Here is a 19,455-nt window from a genome sequence, read left to right as displayed (position 1 = left end):
AAAATATTAGAACATTGTCCCATTTTTTTTATTTTTAAGTGAGCCGTCCGGTTTACTTCCCGGGTTAATCCGGTTTAACCGGGTTTAACATGGTCGGACCGGATTTTTTCCGGTTCAAAGCGGTCCAACTCTCATTCGGTTAAGACGGCAAACCAGAGCCGTTTTCAAGTCCGGTCAGCGGTCAGACCGGTCGAACCGTCCGGTCCGGTCCGGTTCCAACAACACTGCTATTAGGACTTAAGGAAATGAGAAAAGTTTAATCAAAAGGCTAGTCTATTAGGTAGGAGAGTCACATGGCTTAAGTATCACATTGAGTTTTTTGTTCTACTCAATATGATACTCCTAACATTGTTGCTCCCTTTAAGGGTCAACGTCCACGACGACTTTCACTTTATCAACACTGACCCAATGGTAATCCTTTCTCTTTGGTGGTTTTCACTCACCTATCAGTATTTGATAATGTACCTTAATCTAGCCTATAGGTACCTTTTATGTAACACAACTCTCAATGAAAGCACCAATTGTTAGGATTTAAGCACATGATAAGAGTCCAACACAAAAAACTAGTCTATTAGGTGAGAGAGCCTCATGACTTAAATACCACATTGAGTTTCTTGTTCTACTCAATGTGTCACTCCTAACAATTACACTCAACTTCATGAGTTTAGTGAAATTGCATAAATCATATACTTTTTCCTATATATGCATAAACCCCTTAATTTATATACATACATTACATTAACTACATTTGTATGAGAGATAAGCACAATATTTTAAATAAAAAATACTGATAAATACAATTAAGTTGAACAAAATATGTTATATTGGAGAGAAAAATTCAAATAGTATATGAATCAATACATCTTCATTATTTTTATTTAATTACAATAATATAAGAATGATTTAACCAATATCTCCTTAGAATTATTGATGCATTTTGTAACGAACCAAAAATAATGAAGAAACCTTGATTCTTATATTATTTAGACTGTCTCCACAGTATATCATATTTTATTTAATTTTTAATTACAATCATCACATCTTTTTTGTTTAAAAAATTACATGTATTTCTCGTGCAAATGAGGTTAGTGTAATGTACGTATATAAATATGAGTGGTTTGTGTAAGTACAAAAAAGAGAAGGAAGATTTGTATAATTTCATTAAAGTTCATGAGTGTCAATGTAATTTATGTAAGTATCATAGTGCGACTAAGAGGGGGTGAATTAGTTGTCTTAAAATAATGACCGTTTTTTCTGCAAAATCAAAGTTAAAGTGCAGCGGAACAAAATGCAGAAAATAATAGGAAATAAAATGAAAGAGATAAGGAGAAGAGAGTACACAAAGAATTTTTATACTGGTTCACCTTCTTGTCCACCGAAGGCTACGTCTAGTACTCTTGACACACAAGAGATTTTCCACTAAGAATTATGAGTTGCAATTACAATATCTCATCCCGAGATCTCTATGTACCTTACACACTCCCTAATTATTATACCATTGGAAAACCCCTTTTCCAAGTGAATCAATTCCCTTTCTCTTCACACCCCGTGAAAGAAATAATTCTTTTACAACAATGAAGAATATTCAACTATGGCAGATTGCCTTTACAAGTATGAAACTTATGTAACTTGCAATCCAAACTCTGAATATATATAGAAGTATATAATGCTCTTTGTAAAAGTCTTTGAAACGCTTGAAGCAACTTTTTAAAATTAACTTGAAAGTTTAAGAACAAGTTGCAAAAAGTTCAAAGATAAATTCTAAGAAAAAGTGTGAGAGCTTTTGAGAGTTTGAGAGAAAATTGTATGAAAGTTGTGTTTGTTGTTTGTGTGAGAGTTTAGAGCCTTTATATAGAGTTTACAAACACCCTTTGAAGGTTTCTGAAAGTGTATGAGTTGTTTGGAGTGAAGATTTCGTTTGGAGTGAAGACCTTTCACTTTGAAATTTGAAAAACACTTCCAACAGCTCTCAGTAATGGGTTACTCATTTGAGTAATGGGTTACTCAAACTTTCTGTCCACTTGAAATTCGAATTTTATATTGAGTAATCGGTTACTCACTTTGAGTAATCGGTTACTCAAACTCTCTGTCCAACAGATACTTAAAAGTTATTTTGAGTAATCGGTTACTCACTTTGAGTAATGGGTTACTCAGCTTTCAAAAATCAGTTTTTCAGTTGGATAACTCTTTTCTCACACATGTAACCTGTTACTCAATGAAGTAACCTGTTACACACTATTTTTGAAAAATGTTTTAAGTCTTTTAAAAGTGTCTCACATTTTCTAAAAAATAGTTTGAGCAATTATACTTATATATACTTAAGAGTTTAGGATAGAAGTACTTACAAAGACTTAATCTAATGTCTTGAAGCTTTATCTTCGTTTGTCTTCATAAGTCATCTTCCTTTTCTTCTTTTTGGTGATGTTGGTGTCTTCATCAAAACCGTGCCAAGGTCAGGAGCAAGATCTTCTTCACACTATTTACCTTAACTACATAAGAGTTTTCTCCCCTTCAGCGTAAGCCTTCTGAGTATTTGACAATTTTACCAAGAGCCTAGTTCTTCAAACTTGTAGTGCAACTTTCCGTACCGTCATCAAATGGAATATGCCGCCTAGTCACTTATTGTTAGGAAGTCTTTCGATATATAGAACCTCTACACAAAAGTTCACGAACAATCATCCTCTTCAATACTCAGTCAAACCGAATCTTAGAGCTTCATTTGAAAGCTTCAACCGCTACCACCATTGTCTACTCTAACAATCTTAATTCAAAAGAACTATCATACTCCATCATAAGGAGTATATCCACAATACACACCTTGCGTGAGTGCTAACTAATGTTTGTGTCACATCCTTGCATCTAAACTAATGTCCACATCACACTCCTGCATTTCTACCAATGCTCGTGTTACACCTTGTATCAAAGTCAATACCTATGTTACACCCTACATCAAAGTCAGTCAGCGTCTGTGTACTTTTGTGGATCTGCTAACAATTAATATCCTTCAATATGACGCCTCAGACATGCCATTAGGATATATCACTTCTCATCTCAAATGAGATAATTGTCTCAACATCTAGAGATATATTGTTAACACTTGTCTCAAGGCCAAACTCAAGAGCTGAATCCTTATCTTCACCTTGATCCTATTTTAGTACATGAACTTCTGGGCGTTCTAGATCAACATATATTGCCTCCACCATAATTTCACCATGTTTTCTTCTCCTTCAACTCAAATACTTTATCTTTGTGTAGTACCTTTGACACACCTTGTCTAGCCATCACGCCTTCACCCTATTTAACCATAACCTAGTATTTGGGTCAAGAGTCATCTACCAATTGACTCTAATACTAATTGTTGGGAACAAGTGAACAATTAAATAGTAAAAGAGTATAGAGAAAAGAAAATAACACAAGGGGTTTGATAACGAGGTTCGACCAATTGCACCTACGTTCCCGTAAGTGCTGAGCGGTTACTAAGATATTATTAGAAAATAATTATTACATGCACTAGCACACCTATAGGTCCAAGTACTCATGGAGTGATTCTATTTGGTGCTTATAAGTAGAGATGGCAAAACGGGCCGCCAGACTCGTCTAGCCCGCGGACGCGGGCATGCCTACATTAGTTAACGGACAAAATTCAATGTCCTACCCGTTTTAAAACGGGCTAACAGGTTTGCGGGTGGCCCACAGGCATTGTTAAATAATTTAAAAAAATAAAAAAAATAAAAAAAATTCATATAATAAATGAAATGAAATTAAATAAAGTAGTTGAAGATAAAAAATTAACAAATTTTTTGATATTTTATATGAAGTTTAACAAATCACATTAGATTAAAAAAATTTAGGGATTAAAAATCACATTACATCGTAACTTATTTAAAATTTTCTTATTTTTTTTCTTAAATTATATTTATGGGCCGCCCAAGCCACCCGCATGCCCAATGAAAATGCCCGCAAACTTAGCGGGCAAAACGGGGAAATGGGCCTCCCATAAACTTAGGAGTTGGGACCTCTACTTGTAGGTGCAATTTCATTCAATGACATTGAGAGACACAAATATGCATGTGAGAAATGGGGGTTCTTAAAGGTGACCTAAGATATTTCTTCCCTCGGTTTTAGCTTATGCATGATGTTAATCCACCGTCTTCTTTTCGGGCACTTTGGCCCCATATTTTAGTAATTGTGCAAAGTTGGTCCTCAACAACAAGGCAATTACTAGAACACGTTGGTCCTCAATAATATTAGGCAATTACAAGAACACGTTGGTCATTAGTTACTAGGTTCCGTTAATTTTGGGAAAAAAGTTCAAACATATCAAAAAAGGTGGAAGACTTCTAGTAACACAACAATGAAAGCAATGCATTGGCTGAAACACACAACAAGAAACACAAGTGTTAGTGTAGTGAAAGAATTAGAGAATAGTGAGAAATGAGTAATGAGAAATTCAGGAGTATAGTGTGTACTATACTAAAGAATTCAAGAGTGTAGTGTGCATATACTAAAGATTTTGGGCATTCTTTTTAGTGCTTTGTAATACAATAATTGTAATAGATGAGGGTCCCAATGGATCCACTACATCTAGTACCTCTTGAAAAATAGCATATATAAATAGGATATTATAGTTATCCTTTGACATAATGGATTATTTTCATATATTATATCACGTGTTTTCCTTTATTATTTTGTTGTCTGAATAGTGAAAGCTTCCTTAAGACTCCAAAATTAAAGGGGCCGTTGATGAAACTTGGGGGAAGAATATGCTTTAGGAAAAAGATAAAAAAAAAAGAGATTTTTTTACTCGGATTTAATGTATTTTTTTAGATTGGATGTAAAATCAAACCATATTACACCATTTTAACTTACATAGTGATATGAAATAAATAAAATTTTGCACGCCCAGAAATAAGTTTGAGGAGAAATTTGTTTAACTAATACAACAAAATTGTAGATAAAAAAGAGACAAGTGTTCAAAGTATTGAATGGGGGAACACATCTTCTACCACTCTAAATACTATTATATTATTATAGGTCAGAAAATATAAAAATATTTTTTAATTCTTATTTTATTTTCCTTGTCAATCAAAAATAAGTGATACATGTACAAAAACTTTGTGACAGTAATGTGACTCTATTTCTTGTCGTGTCAACTAAACAGAGGAACCATATATTGGCTGTCATAGAAAGCTAAGATTCTAGTACACAACAATGGATGTTGTTGATGCCGGAAAATCTATCACCGGAACTCCAACTAATTATGACCGTTTTAAAGAACTTAAGGCCTTCGATGAATCCAAATCTGGCGTCAAAGGCCTTGTTGACGCCGGCATCACTCACGTCCCACGTATCTTCCTTCGTCCGCCGGAAGATCTCGCCGCCGGCAACTCAGTTTCCGGTGAACCAGCTCAGACCCAGTTCAAGATTCCAGTCATTGACCTCAAAGACATATCCTCCGGTGACCGCTCCGAGATGGTTGCCGGAGTCCGGCGTGCTGCAGAAACGGTGGGTTTTTTTCAGGTGGTGAATCATGGAATACCAACGAAGGTGCTGGAGGAGATGGTGTCGGCGGCGCGTGGGTTCCACGAGCTGCCACAAGAGGTGAAGGCTGAGTATTATACCAGGGAGCGGATGAAGAAGGTGAAGTATGGGAGCAACTTTGATTTGTATAAATCCAGATATGCAAATTGGAGGGACACTTTGTTCTGTGTGATGGATCCTGAACCTCTTGATCCACAGGAATTGCCCCCGATATGTAGGTAACCTTTTCAATCAACTTCCCTAATTAGGAATCTATGGTATGAACATTCAAAACTTTTTATCTATGTTACCCTTATACATGATTTACTTATATACTTGTTCATCATTTTTTATATTAATTTTATAATATATTTTATGGTGAATCTGATATGTGATATACGATATGGTGATTTTGGGAACGGATATGCCCCATGGAAGCATCTAAACAATTTAATTGGGGCCATATAATATATTTTGCAAATTTAGTTATATGCTAAGTTTTAGATAATCTACCTTTCAATGCTTTAAATTGTAGCGATTGTGGTCATTGTGATTATGGTTATTATTGTGGTCGTTGCAATATGAATTATTTTGTATGTAAAAGAATATATTTAAAATCGATACGGTCTGATATTGCCCGATGCGGTTATGTTGTGGCCTGATACGACCCAAATGTGGTCCAATACGGTTGCATTGTTGTCCGATGCAGTAATATTGGGAGATGCTATTGCAGGAATGAAACGATGGAGTATTCAAGGCAACTTCGAGTATTGGGGAAACATTTATTTCAGCTATTATCAGAAGCACTTGGACTCAACCATGACCATCTTGAAGGAATGGATTGTACAAAAGGCCACTTAATTCTAAGTCACTATTATCCAGCATGCCCTGAACCTGAACTAACTATGGGTACTACAAGGCACTCAGATCCTGATTTCCTTACAATTCTGCTTCAAGATCACATTGGTGGACTCCAAGTCCTGTGCCAAGATGAGTGGGTTGATGTTCCTCCTGTTCCTGGAGCTCTAGTAGTAAACATTGGAGATTTGCTACAGGTAATTCTATTATTATTCTCCTTTTTATTACTCACAGTGAAAGAAGTATAAAAATAGTATAAGAGTAGAAAAACATGTTTGTTTAAAAAATGTTGTACCATTGTGATCTAATAAAAATGTAAAAAGAAGCAGAAAGAGGGTGTGTGACTGAAGATAATTCATTGGACCCTATGAAAGTCTTCATACGGAAGATTTTCATGTTAAGCTTTCTTCTTATCTCTTTATGTGAGCAAAACACAATGCACACTTTGAACATTCCAGATATAGATGTGAATATTACATTAAATCAGATGATTTAGTAGTTCACACAGTATTGTAAATGTTCCCTTTTCTTTAGTACATATCCAATGGTCCATTTTTCAGCATAATCAAATCCTCAATAGTTAATACTATGATCCTCAACTTAGTGATAAAGAATTTTGAGCATGCATCATCTATTTTTGTTGTTCTTGAAAATATTCTATTAACTGTTTCTACAAATTGATGTTTTATTAGAATGGATCCATTAGGAATCGATCACAATAATTCAATACTAAGTTTTTCAATGGGTAGATGAAAAATTGTAGATGACTAATAAATTATGTGATCATCATTCAGCAGGACCAAAGATATAGTCCTGCGAACTTTTCTTGTCTGTGTTAAAGAACAATTATATGCTCACATTTGCTTGTTGAATTTAGTGACATTAGTGGAGTATGAACAAGTATTCTGCTAAATGGAATTTGCTATTGCAATTTTGCAGCTTATATCAAATGAGAAATTTAAAAGCGTGGAGCACCGTGTGCTTGCAAACCATAGAGGACCTAGAATATCAGTGGCTTGTTTTTTGACTCCTCATCTCTACCCAACAACTAGAGTATATGGCCCCATCAAGGAATTATTGTCACAAAATAACCCCCCAGTGTATAGGGAAACATCACTGCAAGATTTCATTGCTTACTATGATAACAAGGGACTAGATGGGAAATCTGCTCTTGACCATTTTAAGTTACTGCAATAAGTATGTATTTTGTAGAAATTGATACTTGCAATTAAAATGGTAGCTTGTAAAAATAAGAGCAGAATGACACTTTACTCTGTTTATATGTAGGTATAATTGTTGTATTACAAAATTTGTTATCATTTTGTTAAATTAAAAGTTCAGTGAAAATTGGCATGAACATATTATTTAAGGAATATATAAAAAGAAATTCAACATTGAGAAATTAAGTTAAACACTCATTACAATGTTAAAATTTCACATTTCTAAGATGATGTTTCTTTATTGCTCTTACCTATAAGGTGTTTGTCAAGTTGTGTCTCACTACATCCCCATGTATTAAATTGGTCAAATATTACATGTTTCATAACGATAATATATCCTAAAAAGGATTAGTTTGCTTCCAATGATAAAATAATGTTCTTGCAACAATTGTTTACCTTACGTTAAACTAAAAAACTATAAAGATTTTATCCACCCTAAGAAATTGGTGGTAGTGTGTACAAGAATATTATACCATCGTGAGTACATTATTTATAAATACTCTAATGCTAGTTTGAAACATGTTATTAATTTAATTCAACAACTTTTTTTTAAAGATTATATATAATCACCGTATTATATATCATTTATTTATATTAATTACTTAATAATTCAATGATCATGAAATGAATATGGATAATGCAATGAAAATGTAATTTTTTTTACATTCTACATTTTCTCACTGTACGTCATTTCTCAATTTTTGCGTTCTACATTTTCCCACTGTACATCATTTCTCAATTTTTACATATAAAAATTATTCCAGAATGATTATTTTTACCCATGTAAGTAAGCATATACAACTATCATTCACCTTATATCAACTTTCATAAGCATTTAAGGCAAAAGTGGAATTGCAAGAGAACTAGTGCAGAGTGCAGACGCAGGAATTACTACTAGGGTTTTAAAAAGGGTCTTCAACTCTTCACTCTAATCACGAAGAATCTTCAAAACCCATATATAAATGGTAAATTGAAGAAGATGGATCACCAATTAAGCATGGAGCATAGGGTTGCACAAGTGGAAGCAGCGAAACAGAGATGCAAGTGCGTCATTGATTCCATTCAACGGTTACCCGGTTCAACCAAGATCACTGATTCATGCATACGAACTCTTCTCAAATCTGCACGTGCTGAACTTGCTTTTCTCTCTCGCCCCTCTTCTTCTCTTGTGCCTCTCAGGTCACTCTTGTTTTTTTCTTCATCTTGAGTGAATTTCAAGTCTGATAAATGTTCTCTGTTTTATTCAACCCATAATTATAATATTTCTATGGAATTATTGAAACGAATGCAAATTTTAAGAAAGGGATTAATAAACTCTCAATTTAGTCTCCAGAAGAAGATTATGGTATCAGTCTTTGGAAGTTTTAAAATCGGCAGCCCGCTGAATGGGACTCCTAGTGAGGTTTCGAGAGGTTAAATGTACACAACCTTATCCCACAAACACAAAAGGTTGCTCCCAGGATTTGAACCTCTGACCTTCACGGCAGAGGTCACTAGGCAGAAATCTTATGTCACCAATTAAATGTTCGGAAGGTCCAATGTGGAGATATTTTAAATCCACCATGATTTAATTGGTAATAAGAAGAAACTTACAGTATCTATTTGGTGATGTCATACTCTTTTGAAATTTGAAGGACTGAATTAAGTGTTTTATCCTTTTGTGGATGAATGCTTAGAAGCTAATGTAATTGTCTCTCTGAACGTATGGAATTTCCTTTTAGATATGTGAGCTGTTGGATTTCGTTGAAGTTCATAGGAATTTGTAGAAGGTTAAGTGTTAGTTGAGGACACTGAAATTCATTGAGTGCTTCCTGATATTAGTCTTTTTAGTTTTCATACTGATGAAAGAGAGTATAATTAAGTTCTTAGTTGAAGGCGTGCAGCCTTTGCCAAGATCAACATCTATATAGAAGATTGTGTCCTTTAAACAACTTCATTTTGGGTCCGAAATCAATCTAATAAAAGGCTAGGAGTATGGTCTTAGTGTCATGCCACTTTCATGGCTTGAAAGGAATTGTAAGTTATAGGAATCTCTCAGACTCACCCTGTAATGGCTAATGGAATTCCCTGTAATTGCTAATTTAATTTTTTCTAGTGCCAATTAGTCAAGTAGTTGTCTATTACTTGGTAGAATTATTGTGACTTTACTCAGATGTAGTAGCTTCTATTTTGTTTTATTTTACCCTTTTCCAATCAAACCAAAAATATGTGTCTTATTTTGTTTGGATCATGTTTTTATTTGTAATATGAATACCTTGGTCAATGCTAACTATAGATGCTTTGATGCTTACTTACAATTACTGAGTATTACTCTTTGATAACAGTGTGAACATTGGGCACCTTGAGGCAGTTGTACATATTCTTCAGCAGCCTTTCATAACTGGTGTTTCTCGAGTTTGCAAGTCAGTGCCGCTCTTACCTTCAGTTAGAAATGACGAGAGACATGGTTCTTCTCTCAAAGACATCCATGTTGATGTAGTGTGTACCCTCAATAGGAAGCCCGTGTGGATTATAGTATCTGATAGAAATCCAAAGTACATCTCTTGGAATAGTTGTCACAGAAACAAGGGTTTAAAACTACGCATTCAAGAAGTCATTGCTGCTGCTCAATCTACTTTAACCTTAAGACCTTCCTCAATTATTCTTTTCTTTGCCAATGGGCTTGCAGACCATGTTTACAAGAAACTTCGAGATGAGTTTGGAGCATCTGAAATTGGGCTTGAGTTTTCTGTTTTCAGTTACGATACGTTAGAAGAAACAGGTGACTGGATAAATGTTATAGCAAGATCTTACAGAGATGCATGTGTACTTGAAATCAACCATGCTGATGTGGAAAATGTTGTTTCAAATTCAATATGTAAGGTCCAAGATTCAACAGTGGAGTCTTCCCAACTAGAGCTTTCAGTAGCAAAATCTGAAGCTCAACTGCATCTTTTGGAAGAGAGTGTCAATGGTATGGGCTCTTCACAACCAGGGCTTTCAGTAGAGAAAGCTGAAACGCATCTGCAGCCTTCAGAAGAGAATGCCGAATCAAACTTGGGGGATACATTCTGTACCATGGTTACGGGAATGAAACTAAGCTCCTTGAACACTAAAAATTCTGAATCCACTAAACCTGGGTACCTTCTAGGAGAAAGTAATCTGTTAAATTTTGATACAACAGCTTTGATAGCTCTTGTATCAGGAATTAGTAATGGGGGTTCGAAGAAACTTTTGTCCACTCCAGAGAGTGAACTGAGGCAGCGGTTTAAGGGAAACACTGACTTTGTTGTTGGTCAAGTGAGTCATCTCATCAACATGTTTTCCACATACTTCTTTGTCATTGAATTATCCTGGACATACACCACTATACATATAAATAATCATTGAGTAATATTGCAATGTGATTTTTGCATTTCTGGCTTATTGCGTGCTTATTATATTTGGTAAAATATTCAATAAAAGACCATTATTTTATTAACATGCAGAAGGTTGTACCTTTTAATTAACTCTGTTTACCAAATTTGTTATTTATCAATATCATTTCCTTGAAATGCTGCAATGTCAGTGTTAACCAAAGTTCATTAAGTTGATTAACCCTTGTTCACAAATTTACTTAATGTCTCCATCCATAATGAAAGGCAATAATGTATCATATTCGGTAGATTACCAGTTACTATGTTCATATTTGATCACTTCTCCTTCTTATGGGGTAGTTTTCTAACCAAAAGTTATTTGGTGCTGAAGTTTTCACTTCAGAACTCAATGTGAGCATTCTATGTAGTTTTTTGGACTTCTTTTGACTTTTATCTGTATCAAGTGAATTGACTAAAGAATTCCACAATTCTTGTGCTAGATTATGTCTGAACTTCAAAACCCAATCCATGTGGAATTTGGTAAACTCTTATGTGGGAAGATAGGCATAATTTGTGATAGTGTTCGTATGGAATTTAAGGAGTTGGTATCCATGTGTGGAGGACCCAATGAGAAACTGAGAGCTGACAAGTTAATAAATTGCCTCAGGTAAGTTTGCTGAACTATTTCTATCGCTGTTTGGACCACTAATTTTTATCTACCAAAGAAAGTTACAGGATAATATTTTTGCTTGTATTTTAAATAATCAGTTTTAGGACCAAACTTATGTAGTTGCACTAAATGTATTTGTCAAGTTTCTTTGTTGATGTTATGTTTTCTTGTTGCCAATGTTTAAATTATATTTCAACATTTTGCGCTGATAAGCTATATGGGATAATCACAGGGTTGTTCCTGACACTCCTTCGAAACGTATGATGAGCCTGCCAACTACTAGGAAGCTAGCATTGAAAAACAAACTTGTCTTCGGCACTGGCGACCATTGGCATGCACCAACTTTAACCGCGAATATGGCATTTGTCAGAGCAGTTTCCCAGACAGGAATGTCCCTTTCTACTATTGAGCATAAACCAAGGGCCCTAACTGGAGATTAGTTACATACACAACAAATTCAGGTAATAGAATGATAGAATCTATTTGCAACTAAATGTTTTTGCCATGTCTTTCCATTAAAAGTCTATTGAATAAAGAGATAAGCAAAAGGAAGCATGTCAACTTTGGGTTTCTGCTTCGTTGAATGAAGGTGTGATAGCAATTTGTGGAAGATTTCCCAGTAGAATATGTGCATGATTCTGATTATGTATGTAGAAGAGTAATTTATCATGCTTTTGTTATGTGCTTGTAAAATACAACCAAAAAATCTGTTATTTGTTTTTAGATGGCATATTTTTCTTTAACAAACTAGTAGGAAACCCGTGCATTCGCACGGGTGATAATGTGTGTTGCATGAATTTAATTAAAGAGTGACAACTTAAGTTGTTAATGAAAATGTTACTGAGGATTACTTACTAAAACATTGTTTGTAATATTTCATTGTTGATGTAAAAATATTGAGACTATGAAATGGTATTAAACCTGTAATGTTAAAATAATGAAAAATGTTATAAAAATTCGAATGAATTTGGTTGCAAAGAGGATGTTTGTTAACATGAGAATGTGAATAAATATTACCTCATAAACCTTATTTTGTATATACTTGATTGTTGATGTAAAGTTGTTGTACATTGAGATGATATTGAATCTGTTAATTAAAAGATTGTATTAGTTAGAAATAAATATTTGAAACAAAATGTAAAATAAGTTATAGAATACCTGTTACAGATTTTGGAAAACTTCTTTATAAACGACATTTGTCGTTGTCTTCAGTGGTTTACCATCCTTGTCATGTATCAATATCTTCAACTTTTTTTTGCTCTGTACTCTTGAAACAACTACATATAATTGACCATGACTGAATACTGGTTTAGGCAGATACAACCCTACGCTCTGTAGTGATTGTCCTTGCGATTTGTTGATTGTCATAGAATATGATACAATTATAGGGAACTGTCTTCGGATAAGCATGAAAGGCCATGGAGATTGGGATGGTGACATTGATAACCTAGGAATGTAAGTGATATTCCCAATGTTTTTTCCGGACATTATTTTTGCCTCAAGTACATGATTAGCCATCTTCGTAACCACTAACCTTGTACTGTTACATAACCCTTCAGATTGATCTAAATTCCTTAACAACATAATCGGGGTCCTACTTTTAGCTTGATCTTATGATTTGGAAGACCTGATGTTGAAAGTGAATTTAGAATTTCAGGAGTTAATATGTTGAATGCTTCATTATCATTAGCATCAGACATATCAACTTCATCTGAACTGAAATATTCTTTTTCATCGCATGTAAGTATACATTAGAATAGTTATTACTATAAATATAGTAAATGTAATACATATAACATAAATGTGTATGTCGAATAAAATTGAATACTTTACTTGGAATTCTCATCAAAACATATTCATTGATTTGATCAACAATCTCAATTGTTGTTGCAAATATTGCTCTACATTGAAGAAATTGTTCATCCTTGTAATGGTCTTGTAAGTTTGGGTAGGTGCTATAGACTATGACCTCAATTGGGTTATCATAATCTACAATCAGAAGTTCATCTAGGATATCAATTTCAGCACAACCATCATTAGACTCAGATAATTTTCCATTTCCCATCTTTAGTATCCACTCAGAGAATTGCTTGATATCTGAATCATTGTCATGATTTTGTAAACGCATGTTCTTTGTAAGGGTTAAAATTGTACATTGATGCCAAAGATATGATGCATTAATCGTTGCATGCACAATATCTGAACGGCAACCTCTTGGAACCATTGGTAATATTTGTCTAAAATCACCTCCAAATACTACAACCTTTCCTCCAAACAAAATTGAGCCATTTGTTGTTCCATGATGTCGCAAAGACTTTTATCAAGTGCTTCGAAGCAAAACTTATGTGACATTGAAGATTCATCCCATATAATTAACTTTGTTTGTTTCAATAATTCTGCAAGTTCAGTTCCTTGATGAATGTTGCAAACAGAGTTATCAAAAGTTGGTATTGGAATTTTGAATTTAGAATGTGCTGTCCTACCCCCAGGTAATAGTAAAGAAGTTATACCACTTGAAGCCAAAGTCAATATAATATGCTTTTGAGATCTCAATGCGTAAGATAGAGTTCGTCACATGTGCGTTTTTCCAGTTCCTCCATAACCATATAGAAAAAAACATGCGACCTTGTTGACGATTAACAGCTTGTATTATAGTCTGGAATATATTATATTGTTCTTCTGCATAATATGAAATGAATATGTCAACATTCATCTTATTAATAGATATATTAATTAGGACATTCATTAAATAAAGAATTTTCTAAGAAAATGGAATTACCTGTTAAAGAGTTAAAAGAGAATGAAAGTTTCTCTTTAATTCATCTGTATTATAATTAAGCTCTTGATATATTAGTCTATTGCCTAATTGACTTGTTACGTACCCATTTGGGTAGGGCATTGGAGGATAGTCCTTCAAACTCCTTTAATTTCCTTCAAGTAGTTTTTCAATCTCCAATAAAGTTAGATTTTGTAGTTGTTCATCTGTAAGCACCTACCCTATAAGATAGAAAATGTGTTAAATGATATAATATATTTAAATAAAACCAAATTTTAATAATACAATGTAATATAATTATTGAATACCTTGATTATAGAGATATTTCTTTGATTGTAAAGAATTCCATCAGATAACCATTGCCACGTGTTCTGCCAAACATGATTTGGCCTATTCATAGAAGTTGATAAAAACATTGTGACAAATAATTTCCTCAAGTAGAAACCAGAACCCCAATCCTTTGCTTCTCTTAGAGCTTTAATGTATCCTCTATCATCCTTAAGTAAACCACATGCAAAGCATGCATCCCTGAATCTTTCATATCGAATATTTGAAACATATCTAATATCTTCATAACATGTTGGTCTTTTAACAACTGTCAACATCATCCTTAGATAGTACAACTCACCAGTGCATGGAGACACCCAAATTAATCTTCCAATTGTATAACCTGATTTTCTTGGCTTCCAAGACCTAGTTTTCTTCACATAAACAAATTTTGACACATATTGAGCATAAGCCAATGTTCTACCTTCTGGATATTTTTTATTAGCTTCCATCCAAGATGTAAACATAGATTTTGATACAGTTGGTCTTGAAAGAATATTGTCAATATCCTCGTGATCATTAAAGTAAACAGGTTGTTCACCTGGAAGATGAAAGTATAATCGTTCAACAGCTGGTTGTTTCCTATGAATTGGAAATTTAAAATTTCTCCAACATGCTTCTGATGGTGATACATATCTACAATCAAGATATTGTTTAACCTCATCAATGTTAACGGGAGCCTGTGATGCACCATCATTTGTTGGTTCAATAACAGCCGTTATCCTATCATACCATTTGTTTATATACTTGAATAAGTACTTGACTGAAGTACTTTGGTTACACCACTCTATATTAATGTGAGCTTGGTACTTGATTAATCGTTGCGGATTGTAAGGCATAACATAGCGATTGTCAAGAGATATGGCCATTTTTTCAACAATGTTTCCATTATCTCTTCTCATATAAACAGGATATCCATCTTCATCAACAATTGTAGATTGTTGAATTTTTTTTGGAAAATACCGAGAACACTTACCATCTTTCATACATGGAGAAGACATATTGCAAGACCCACATGGACCATGAATCATATGTGACTTCACCAAGTTGTACAGTTCAGGATCATGTTGTTGATTTGGAATCTCAGTAGAGATAATTCTATCAATGCCATTTGGAGATGGATATTTGTTAGAAGGATGCAAAAAAATAAGCAAGTGCACATGTGGTAAACCTCTCTTCTGAAATTCAATGGTATACATATCTGAAACATTAAATCATAAAGGAATAATAAGTATCCAAAATTACTTATATACTAACATATATGAGATAAAGTTAAATATATTGTCAAATATATACTTACACGCCATTACTTTACCCAAGACATGTCTTTTCTTTATATCTTGAAACAACTGTTCAAATTTCATTTTGAACACTCTTGAGATTATGTCTGGTCTATCATGCGGCTTCAAACCCAAAGGATTAACAAATCTTAGAATTTCAGGTCAATTAGGATTGCATGTCATTGTTAGAAACAAATCAGGAAATCCCAATGAACTACAAATATCTATCTCATCAAAGTATAATTGATCCATGTACCTACGACTACCAACAAATGTTGAAGGTACTATGATTCTTTTTCCAATATTTGATCCTTCACTTTGGTCATTTGTTTGAGACCGATTGAAATTTATGTATTTATCAACCCTTAACTTTGACTGATTTCTTTTGATAAAGGATAATCGTTCAGACTCCACCATAGTATAAGCATCAACTAAAAACTGATGAAAAAGTCTTCTTGACCTCAACAAAGTTTGAGCATCATTCTTCCTTGTTTGCAATCTAAAGGATATCCATTCTCTCACTGTTAGACGATTTCTTTTTCTATTTTGAGAATCAGCTCTAGCTCTATGACAAACATCATGTGAAATTAGCTTCAATTTCAAATTAGGAATTACACCATCTTTTAATCTTTCCCTTGCCATTCAGAAGGACTTTGCATGGACATTATTTTCATCCAACATTTGTGATAATTGGCAAACTACTTGGGAATCAACCTTGTTGTTCCTATATTAATCAATTGAACAAAAAATCAATTAGATTGTTAACAATAGAAAAAATATGACATTATTATCCAGGTAATATTATTATCTACCTTATTCCTTCCATTCTGTTTTGAATTTCATTTTCTGTATCATAAATGTAAAGTTGGGCAAACTTTGGACCTTGTCCAGGCATCAACAACATGCTACCAATACGATGACATGGTTGTCCTTGTATCCTAATAGTTGGAGGACTTCTAACATTATTGATAGATCTTTCAAATTTTGTGCCCGCAGATGTGAAGGCAAACATCATGTCGTACATACGAATATTGTTTTGATAATTTAGACTATCACGAGAGTGCATATCAAAAAGGAGATGTTGAAGGATTGGAGGAGGTGTTTCCAATAAGGGTATTTGTACTTTACCATCACCACAACAAAGTTCATATTTAGGTGTTGTAGTGTTTCTATGTTTACACTTTCGCTCTTCATACCACATGCATGTTCCACAATCATCACATTCAATAACAAGATCACAAATGTCAGAATAACTTTTAAAGTTAGTGCCTATATTGGTTACAATTAATTAAAATTTAAAAAGTATAGTAAATAACCTTGATGTTTTTGAAGCATTGAGGTTGTATGGGAATTATCGAATTGATCTTCATCCTCCGAAGAGTATTTAATGTTAACATCGTCTAAATCTAAAGAATAAAGTACATAAAATTGATTGTTGTAAATGACTAATAATAAAATAAAATATTATTAGTAAATGTGTACCTTGTATGTCAATTTCAGAATTGTCATCATCTTCGTTAGTATGATGATTGAATTGTTGACTATAACTTTCTTTTGATGAGAAATGAGACTTATTTTCTTTTCTTGGTCCCATGTTGTTCAAGTTTTCAAGATCTAACATGCTCTCATATCTATTCATAAGATTTAGGCCTAAAGAGTAAAGACCCTTGGTTTGCAAATCTCTTTTTCCTAGTTTGCTCATGGATCTCAGATGGTTGGGTATGAGATGTCGAACTTGAACAACTATTGGTATTCAAGAAACCATAAGTCTGTTTCAGATTTTCACAATTTAAATCTATATGTGAAAGAGGGGTTCTACTCATTTGCATCGGTGTAGATTTTTGATGTTGGGATTGCACCGATGAAAGTGGTAGTTGTTTTGATCTTGAATAATTTAAACCCTTATCCTTCAAGATAGTCTTTCTTTTTTTTTTCTTGCTATTGAAGGATCATTGTTTGGATTATTTGTATCCATTTGATATCAACAGAAATAGATATACATTCAGCAAATCAAGTCCTGTTTTATGCGTAATATATACATGCAAGTCTAAGATTAGTTTATAATTTAAATAATTAAACAATAAAATAGGTGGCCAGGAAATATCTTAAGGTTCTTTTCGGTTAAATACATTCCCTTGTAAGGGATAATGCTTAACCCTAGCATGTTTTTTTAGTTGACTTTAAAAGCATAATTCTTGAATCCTAAACAAAAATTGAATACAAACTTAATAAGAACCATCAATTTCAGCAAACATATTAAAAACATATTTTTTGAATACTAAATACAAACTATTAAAATATAAAAAATTGGATGTAATACACAATCAATTGATGGTGTATGTATGATTACAGAACTATTAGTTTTATATATAAATGATTATAATGCAATAAAATTACAGTGACATAAAATCAGTGTATTAATAAATACATCATACAAAGCATTGATTAAAAAAAACCTTTGTTGTATAATCAAGTTCATTATATCCATAAAACAGTCCATTCAATTGTAATTATACATATGCAATTCTTTTTAAAATTGTCCACATAACAGTCCCTAACATGTTACAACAAAATATAAATTAGTTACGATATGAACATAGCAGACCGATGAAGAGATCATAGTGGGGATGTCCATAACATGCCTGCTTTGATAACATTGTAACAAAAATAATATTAAACAAAATCAACCTCCTTTTTGCTTGATGATTTTGTTGTGTTTTCCAATGTTATGTTGAGAATGGTATGTCAACTCACCTGCAATTTTGAAAGTAAAAAAATATAATCAAAATAAATCTTATGATATGATAAATAAGATTTGAAAATCAAAACTTAATACACCAAAAATTAGTGCTAGAAAGATAAAATGACATGAAATAGGATGGTGATTGATCTACAAGAAAAAAATAGGTTGTATTTTTATGTGAAAAAAATAAAATACATAGTTTAAAAAATCTCAATTAATTGTTTTATATCAATCAATTTATGTCATATTAGTAACCTAAGATAGTGAAATACGATTTCAATCTATAACCTACAATGTTAATGTTAGAGGTTAATAAACACAATTGATGTTATTATTGTCTAAAAACATGTTGCATATAATGATGTTGTCTCTGTTTAATATTAAATTATAATGAAATCACATGAAAACAAAATTTGTTATTACAGAGTTCATGCTATCATCTGAAATTGTAAAATGATTAAATTTTATTAACCATCAAAATTAGTGATATAAAATGGACATGGAAAAAAAAAGTTTTCATTGCATATTCTATGTTTGTAATAGAAATTAGTGATTTAAACCAAGACACACGATTGTCACTTTAAAAAAGTATATTATATACACTATTATATATCTATAATTGAACAAATGAATATATTTACTTTCATATATTATGGTTATTGTGCTTATTGAAGTTATTCAACTATGATAGAATTACCTTAACTTAAGTTCAAATGCCAATTATGT

The 19,455-nt window shown here is 33.0% G+C and overlaps 2 protein-coding genes across 2 annotated transcripts; both read left to right on the top strand.

Moving 5' to 3' along the window:
• LOC109352202 (1-aminocyclopropane-1-carboxylate oxidase homolog 1-like) lies at positions 5,135–7,715 on the top strand. The gene is made up of 3 exons (XM_019594074.1): positions 5,135–5,759; positions 6,254–6,575; positions 7,318–7,715. The coding sequence occupies exons 1-3, from the start codon at positions 5,212–5,214 to the stop codon at positions 7,573–7,575; spliced, it is 1,128 nt and encodes a 375-aa protein (XP_019449619.1). The 5' UTR covers positions 5,135–5,211; the 3' UTR covers positions 7,576–7,715.
• On the top strand, positions 8,422–12,283 carry LOC109352201. The gene is made up of 4 exons (XM_019594073.1): positions 8,422–8,777; positions 9,923–10,877; positions 11,434–11,600; positions 11,836–12,283. Exons 1-4 carry the CDS (start codon positions 8,578–8,580, stop codon positions 12,041–12,043), a joined length of 1,530 nt encoding a protein of 509 aa, XP_019449618.1. The 5' UTR covers positions 8,422–8,577; the 3' UTR covers positions 12,044–12,283.

The sequence above is a fragment of the Lupinus angustifolius genome, chromosome LG07 (assembly GCF_001865875.1).
Source record: "Lupinus angustifolius cultivar Tanjil chromosome LG07, LupAngTanjil_v1.0, whole genome shotgun sequence".
NCBI lineage: Eukaryota > Viridiplantae > Streptophyta > Magnoliopsida > Fabales > Fabaceae > Lupinus > Lupinus angustifolius.
This window is presented reverse-complemented; position numbering and strand designations above follow the sequence as displayed.

Bases quoted from the DNA above. Each gene is read 5' to 3' on its own strand.
- LOC109352202 (XM_019594074.1), top strand. From the start codon at position 5,212: ATGGATGTTGTTGATGCCGGAAAATCTATCACCGGAACTCCAACTAAT. The intron at 5,760-6,253 runs GTAACCTTTTCA...ATGCTATTGCAG, and splicing joins GAATTGCCCCCGATATGTAG to GAATGAAACGATGGAGTATT. The intron at 6,576-7,317 runs GTAATTCTATTA...GCAATTTTGCAG, and splicing joins ACATTGGAGATTTGCTACAG to CTTATATCAAATGAGAAATT.
- LOC109352201 (XM_019594073.1), top strand. From the start codon at position 8,578: ATGGATCACCAATTAAGCATGGAGCATAGGGTTGCACAAGTGGAAGCA. The intron at 10,878-11,433 runs GTGAGTCATCTC...TTCTTGTGCTAG, and splicing joins CTGACTTTGTTGTTGGTCAA to ATTATGTCTGAACTTCAAAA. The intron at 11,601-11,835 runs GTAAGTTTGCTG...GGATAATCACAG, and splicing joins AAGTTAATAAATTGCCTCAG to GGTTGTTCCTGACACTCCTT.